Source organism: Vidua chalybeata, chromosome 6 (assembly GCF_026979565.1).
Source record: "Vidua chalybeata isolate OUT-0048 chromosome 6, bVidCha1 merged haplotype, whole genome shotgun sequence".
NCBI lineage: Eukaryota > Metazoa > Chordata > Aves > Passeriformes > Viduidae > Vidua > Vidua chalybeata.
Window position 1 is genome coordinate 56,427,745 of NC_071535.1, and position 7,366 is coordinate 56,435,110.

Sequence of the window (7,366 nt, forward strand, 5' to 3'; positions counted from 1 at the left end):
ACCGCGTATGGGGGCGGGGCCCTTGCGGAGCCCGCGCGCTCTGATTGGCTGGGGCGGCGCGGGCGGAACCAGAGCCCGCCGGGGGCTCTGGTGCCCTTCTCGGCCCCGCCCCTTCCGGCCCCGCCCCCCGGCGGCGCGCGCTCCCGGCACGTGGCCAGCGGCAGGTAGGAGGCGGCGCGGCCGCTGCTGACCGCGCGTCTGTCCCCTCCCTTCCCCAGGGCCCCGCTCCCCTGCTCTCCCCAGCCACACACCGCCGCGGGATCCCTGCGGAGCCGCTTCCCGCCCTCCACAGCAGGATCCCGCCGGGGACCCTCATTTCCCCCAGTGGCGCATCGCCGGGGACTGGCCCTTCCGGGCCCTCTCCCACAGCAGTGTCCCCACAGGGACCCACCTTTCGCGCTGCCCTGGCAGCGGGGTACCTGAGCTCCCTTCTCACCCCAGAGCGGCATTCCTGGAGCCCCCTTCCTGCTCCGGCGTAGGCTCCACCGCCTCGGCTCTCCCAGGATGGCTCCCCGTGGGAGGAAGCGCGGAGCCCAGCAGCCGGCGGCCGCCGAGGCACCGGAGACAGCGGGAGCCCCGCGGAAGCGGGCGCGGGCCCAGGCCGTAGACGAAGGCAGCCGCGGGGACATCGGCCCCCGTGTCGTCATCGAGCACTGGTGAGCCGCCGAGGTGCCGAGGGTGGTGTGAGGCCCTTGGGTGCCCCCGGGTCGCTGACCGCCGTGTCCCCGCAGCAAGAGCTGACGCGTGTTCGGGCGCAACGCGGCGGCGGTGAGCGAGGCCCTGCGCGGGGCCATGGCCCACCTCCCCGTGGACATCAACCCCCGGCCGCCGCGCAGGAACAGCTTCGAGGTGTGCCTGGTGAAGGAGGACGGCAGCAGTAAGTGCTGGGCTGGGGGGCGGCGGGGGCTGCCCGGCACCCCTGATCCCAGAATCCCCCTTATCTCTGCAGCCGTGGAGCTGTGGAGCGGTATCGGGAAGGGCCCCCCCCGCAAGCTGAAGTTTCCCCAGCCAGAGACCGTAGTGGAAGCCCTGAAGAGCAGCTTGGCATAGAGGTGTTGGCCAAGTGAGTGGGGATGGGGATGGGATAGGACAGGGATGGAACCAACAGGGACCGACTTCCCTCTCTCCACAGCCGAGCCAGGACCGGCACAGGCGGCATGAGCATCCATGAAGAGGCGAGACCAAGTGGGGGGCACCTGCCAGCCCCAGTCCCGTCCCTGATGCTGCAGCTCTGCCACTGGCAGACCCCTGGCTCCCTCCACACCCCGTTGTTCCCCCAATCTCCAATAAAGTTTAGTACTCCACAGCACAGCTCCAGCCCTTTATTCCAAGGACACGCAGCCCAAGGGGTACAGACACTGCTGGGGGGAGAGACAGAGCCAGCCCCCCCTAGGTGAGGACATCCACCTCCTCTTCTGACTCAGATGAGGGACTGGGCCAGAGGCAGACTGTCCCAGGGGGCAGGAACAGCTCCCCTGTCCCCACATCCACCTCTTCCTCCTTGGTGTCACTTCCAGGGGTCCCTGGGGGTGCTGCCTGCTGGCAGCCCTGTGAGGACACAGGGGAGTCCCCATGCTGCTGCATCCCATTTGCACTGGTGGGCTGCTGGGGTGGGGAGCACTCGCTCGCCTGCTCCCGTGCATCCACATCCTGGCGGGTCTGTGCTTCTGTCACCCCCGCATCCCCCAAGAGCACTGCCGGAGGCACGGCGGGGGGCTGCGCCTCCCGCACCACCTCCCAGCACCCCCAGCGCTCCACCTTCCGCAGCCTCACCCGCCCGATGGGGCTGGGCTGTGAGTGCCCCAGAGAGTGTGGCTGCCTCTGGGGGGACACCCCAGAGCTGGCACTGCCAGGCTCAGCTGTGTCAGGTGCCACCACGGTGGAGACTTCCTGAGTGGAATGCAGGCAGGAGCGGTCGAGCTGCCGCTGGGGTCTCAGTCTCACCAGGCGTCCTCCCCAGAGCTGCAGTGACTCGAGCTCGGTGACACGGAGGCGGCGGGCGGCTGCCAGCACCTCGTGCACCTCCTCCTGCGTGACCTCCAGCTCGGCAGTGTAGAAGAAGCGCACCAGCTTGCGCAGCACCCCAATCTTCAGCCCCGCCAGCTCCAGCACCACCCTGCGACCCTGGGGGGGCAGCTCCCGGCCCAGCTGCTCCATGAAGAAGGGGCTGCAGACGGAGAGAACACTGCAGTGGGCCACCACTGCCTCGCCTGCAAAGCAACAGTGGCTGTTACTGCCCTGCAGCCCTTCCCTGCTCACTCCAGTCTTTCCTAGGTGATTGCAGAGACCCTGCCTGCAGCTCCCCTGGCGTGCTGGCCCCTCCCCAGGCAGTGCTGCCCGCTCACCTTCGGCCCACAGGACCGCATCGCAGAAGACGTCGGCTCGCTGCTGCTGCTGGTAGAGGTGCTGGAAGGCCATGCGCAGCAGGCGGGTGCTGCGGTACAGCAGCTGCGAGGTGGCTGTGGGAGAACCCATGGCCGTCCTGCAGGGACAGACAGCGTCGTGCTGGGGACGCGGGGACCAGCGCCTGCCTGCCCTCTTCGGGCGGTCCCAATGGTTTGGGGCTGGGATGTGGCAGGGCCGATGTCTGCAGAGCCCCGTGTGCCCACGCCCGGCCCAGCAGTGCTGTGGGACAGCCCGCGCTATCCCCGCGCTGTCCCCGCGCTATCCCCGCACTGTCCCGGTGTCCCGCCCCGGCCCCGCCGACCCGGCCTCCGCGCGTCCGCCAGGGGGCGCCACAGCCGGCGCCCTGAGGCCGCCGCCGCCTGAGGCGCCCCCGGCCCGGCCCGGGACCCGCCGCGTACCTGCCGAGGGGGGCGCGGGCCGCCGCCGAATCGCCCCGGGGGTGAGTCCCGAGCTCGCGGCGCGGACGCGGCTGCCGGTGACCGGGATCGGGGCCCTGCGCGCCCTCGCCTCGCACCCGCGGCCTCACGTGGCGCGGCGGCCTCGCCCCACCCATTGTCGCGCCCCGCGGCCAATGGCGGCGCGGCGGGAACGGCCCGGCCGCTGTGGCGGGAAGCGCGCTGGGGGCGGCACCGGAGGGCGCTGGGAGCGGTGCTCGGCGCAGACCCGCCTGCTGTGCCCGACCCCTGGCCGCAGCCCTCCGGTGCCGCGGTGCCCCTGCTCTGCCCAGGCGCTGGAGGCACCGCTCGTGTTTCGCCGTGTCATGGCGGCCGCGCTGAGGGCAGCCTGGGTGTGGCCACCGCCTGTGGTCGTCCTCATGCCTCCCTCATCATCATCGGGCCACGGACGCCACAGCCAGGCCGGGGCTGCTTATGGTCACTGCCGTGGTGGCACTGAAGAACACGAGGTCGATAATGGGGAAGGTGCTGTCTGGAGCATCTGCTGTCTGGAGCAGCTCTGGGTTCAAGGGCTCAGAGCCCCACGATGCACCTTGGTTTGGATTTTCAGACTCCGCTGTGCCCTCGCGTGTGAGGAACGGTGTTTTCGTGCCCCAAGCTCCTGAAGGGGAGGATTGATGGTACTTTGGAAGCCATCCTTCAAGCAAGCGATGCTGCCCACTTAGTTTGAAAGTATTTTGTCACTTTATAAAGCACCCATTGTACAAACGTCTGCGTCAGTCGCTCCACACACACGAACAAAGATTATAATCCATCCCCATTGCCTGGAGACAGAGGCTGTTCCTACAAACAACCCAAGTGGGTGGAAGTTTCAGGAGCTGCAGAAGGACAGGAGCCTGAATGTCGCCATAGAGTTTAAATCTACAAAGTCTTCAAATGTGGTCTTGCAGAGGGATTTTCATCTGGTTGGACATGTGAGCGTGGTTTTTCTTCTCTGTTCTTGCAAAATGGGCACAAACCAAGGAAGAAAGTGGCTGGTGCCAGGCCTGGGCCAGCGGCCTTTGAGGTCACTGGCAGTCTGTCACTGCCCCCGGGTGGCTTGGAGCCCAGCCCAGAATACCAAGGGATGCAGCAAAACAAGTAATTTCATATCAAAGTGCTATCATATGCTCATAAAAATAGAAGGAAAATAGAGATGTTTCCTCCCCCACCCCTTGCAATCCTTTGGAATTACAATGATCGGAGCTGTCGCCTGGAAGGCCTGAACTCACTGGGAGTGCATGGATCCAGGTGCCATGGAGTGCCCTGTGACAGTGAGTGGGACCACAGTGGGACAGGGGGCAGGGCTGGGGTGCTGGGGTTTTACTGTTTCAGCACTAAACCCTGGCAGGCAAAGCCCCACTCCACTGTACCCCAACAGCTGCAGCGCTGCTCCCTCCCTCCCATCACCAGTGGCTTTGTCTGCCCTTAAAATTCACTGATACTTGAACTGGCAACCGAGCAACCACTCCCACTGCAGGTACACAAAAGAGGCCTTTTATGAGTGTCATTTTTACTAGTATCCAAAGCCAAATAACATAGAGTAGAAAAATCGCCAGCAGCCTTTTGTCCCATTGACCCCTCTCTCTAAATTCCATTTCTGCTACCAGATTTTCCTGCGAAAAAGTATGGGATTGCAGTTTTCACAGCAAATCGTGTCAGACCCTGCATCTTTCTGTCCACCTTCAGGTGCTCAGAGGCTGCAGACCTGCAGCACAGCTGGTGTCCTTGGCCCTTGGCTGGGCGCAACCCTGGGTGACTCAGCGGGTTGGGAATGTCCAGCAGGGCTTATCTCCTGGTGGGATTCACTGCAGAGGGAGGGCAAAACCTAAACTGTGCTGCCTGTTCAGGCTCCCTCTGCTATTGATTGGAGGAGAGGCCTCCTCACAGGACAAATCTTGTCTTTCCAGTGTCTTCCCAAGCCCTCAAATCAGCAGTTTCTGAGCCAGTTTCTGTAAGAGAAAGGAAATTCCCATCTCAAATCTCATAGCCAGGATCGTTTTCAGCTATGTCGCCTTTGCCTGTGGTGCAGGACAGGACCTGCCTCTGAGTCCCTGCTCTCCAGAGGGACCTTGGACCCTGCACAGTGGCAAAAGGGATGGATGAAGGCAAGATCTGAGGCTGGGAAAGGCACTGGGAAAGAAGAGAGGAAGGAGAGACTGTAAGTGGCAATAGATCTTTGTGGAGCGGGGAGGGAAGGAGATTTCTGTGCACGCTTAAGTCACGTGTACATTTGGGCAAAAGATGTACCAGGAATTTGACAGTCTGAGGGCATGACAGGATGTAGCCAGGCTGAAAGCAGGATGGTCTGTGGGCATGAGAGAGCCCAAGCACGGTGGGAAGCAGGGACAACACCAAGCACATGGAGCTGCACTGGGAAGGTGTCAGGGTGGGCTCTGGGCTTGCTTTGTGGCCTGGCATCTTCCAATTGGAGCTGGAAAGCTCCTCCAGGCCCCGCTTCCCTCCTTCTCCCCCTTCAGCGCTGGCGTCCGACATGAGTCGCTTCACCCCCCTGGTGCCGCACTTCCCCTTGTGTGGGGAGGGACAACAACCTGTCGGGATTCCCATAGGAAAGGGGCTGCGGAAGGGCCTTGTTATCCTGACCTGGAACAATGCAGGTCATCCCCCTGAGCTGCCTGCGTGGACCCAGAGCCAGCAGCCTCCCCTTCCTCCTGCCCTCGGCCGCCGAGAGCACGGGCCTGCCTTGTAAACAAATTGTCTTGCTCTGTTCCGGTGGCAGCTGCACTTCTGGGCGTCTCATCTGGGAAAGGCATCAGCTGTAGGATGAAAGGGGATGTGCAAGATGTTATTACAAGCAATTACTGTAAAAGAGGGGAAACTTTCCCATGCTAGGAACACATCTCTCTTCTTCCCAGAACGCAGTGGGACAGGCTCCTCTGCCCCAGGAGTTATTGTCAAACAAGAGCATGATCCTCCAGCTGAAGCTGAAGGATCAGGGTCCAGCCTGCCTTCCAAAGTAAGCATGCGCTGCCGGGTGTTCCAGCTGTCAGGGCAGGGCTGGGGCAGGGCCAGCCTGGATAAACCCTGTGCAGCTCCATCCTGGGGACAGGAGGCACTCGCCCAACGTCAGAGCTGAGTTTGTAAGAGCGTCTTTAGTCTTTGAAGAGGGCAGAGGGAGGGTGTGACTGTGCCAGGACCATGCATGAACCTCCGAGACCCTGCTGCCCCAACTGCCTGGGGAAGAGGCCTTGAAGGATGTGTCATTGGTGCTGGGATGGAGGAGCAAGGTGTTTCTGATGCCTTTTCCCTGAGGGAGAGCTGTCCCTTGGGAGGTATCAGGTGAGCGAGGACTCTTCCTCCCAGAAGGAATTTTGAGAACACCTCTTCTCCTTCCTTGTCCCTGAGACTCAGGGGATGCACTCACCTTCCTCCTTGTGTGGGCCAAGAGGAAGGGAGGGCAGATGGGGATAATTTCTAATCTGGGAGCTGTTCTCACTCAAGGCACAAGGCTGAGAGGGGACACAGCTTGCTCATTTTGAGTGACAATGAGGATGAAGGAATGCAGAGAGAAGGTTTCACTGCTGTGGAATGGAGACACCCTCTCCTTCCTGGGAGATGTGGACCAGCTCTCCATCTGCTCCCAGCTGGTTGGATGGTCTATTTTACAAACCAAACATCAGAGAGGGTTTGGGGGTCCCATGCCCCGATCATTTCCCTAGATGTCCTCTTTGTATGCATAAAATCCCATTTCACCTCATTACACTTTTCTGCACCACCTTTAGCAATCCTCCTTCACACCTCCATCCGCAGGCTGTTATCACATCCTTCCCGTCTCCCAGTGCATATTTACCCCAGGAATCACCTGTCCCACCCAAAACCGTCCTCAGCTCTTTTCCTCTATCATTATCTCACCGAGAGTTTGGCAGTCAGGAGCAGGCAGGGTTCTCCCGGGTGCCTGACCAGGGACAAGGCGGAAAACTGTCACCTTCGCGGGACCTGGACTTCTCCCAGGTGAGCAGCCCGGAATACCCGATGGGGCTGGCCCGGCGTTACTTCCTTGTCTCCCCGAGAAGGGGAACCCCTCCACCACAAAGAATGAGCTGTGGCTGGAGTCCCACCAGCACCTGCTCCCTACAGGCAGAGGGAACCGGGTAACCTCCCGGGGAGTAGTGCAGCCCATCCTGCAAGGGAATCTTGCTTCTGGGCAAGTTCCACCCTGGACAGGGTAACCTGCTTTCCCGCCGCTCCAGAGGGACCGGCCGGTGGAGGCTCTACTCCGGGGGTGTCCCAGAGAGCCCCTTGCCGCACCATGCCGGGGCAGACCCGGACCTTGAGGAGGAGCTGGTCTGCTCCCGGGCGCCATGGCCCCGAGGTGGAGCCCATCTGAGGGTAGACCCCGGTTTGGAGAACATGCACCGCTGGGGCACATGCCACCGGGATGGAGCACGCGGAGAACACACCACCTTCGGGCCAGACCCCACCGGGACAGCCGCCCCGGCCCCGCCCCGGTCCCGCCCGTCCTTGTCGCGGCTGCTGACGCCGGGGGCGGCCCCGCTCCCGCCCCG

General features: G+C 62.5%; 2 protein-coding genes across 2 annotated transcripts; one reads left to right on the forward strand and one right to left on the reverse strand.

Annotated features, from left to right (window-relative positions):
- Window positions 1-61: 61 nt before the first annotated feature.
- Window positions 62-1,306, forward strand: SELENOH (selenoprotein H). The gene is made up of 5 exons (XM_053944555.1): window positions 62-164; window positions 442-656; window positions 732-877; window positions 950-1,063; window positions 1,133-1,306. The coding sequence occupies exons 2-4, from the start codon at window positions 505-507 to the stop codon at window positions 1,048-1,050; spliced, it is 399 nt and encodes a 132-aa protein (XP_053800530.1). The 5' UTR covers window positions 62-164; window positions 442-504; the 3' UTR covers window positions 1,051-1,063; window positions 1,133-1,306.
- Window positions 1,307-1,321: 15 nt separating this feature from the next.
- BTBD18 (BTB domain containing 18) lies at window positions 1,322-2,959 on the reverse strand. Its single transcript, XM_053945880.1, has 3 exons — window positions 2,805-2,959; window positions 2,346-2,482; window positions 1,322-2,210 (listed from the first exon to the last, which is right to left on the reverse strand). The coding sequence occupies exons 1-3, from the start codon at window positions 2,957-2,959 to the stop codon at window positions 1,390-1,392; spliced, it is 1,113 nt and encodes a 370-aa protein (XP_053801855.1). The 3' UTR covers window positions 1,322-1,389.
- Window positions 2,960-7,366: the final 4,407 nt, after the last annotated feature.

Bases quoted from the DNA above. Each gene is read 5' to 3' on its own strand.
- BTBD18 (XM_053945880.1), bottom strand. From the start codon at position 2,959: ATGGGTGGGGCGAGGCCGCCGCGCCACGTGAGGCCGCGGGTGCGAGGC. The intron at 2,483-2,804 runs GTACGCGGCGGG...CTGTCCCTGCAG, and splicing joins GCCCGCGCCCCCCTCGGCAG to GACGGCCATGGGTTCTCCCA. The intron at 2,211-2,345 runs GTGAGCGGGCAG...GTTGCTTTGCAG, and splicing joins TGCGGTCCTGTGGGCCGAAG to GCGAGGCAGTGGTGGCCCAC.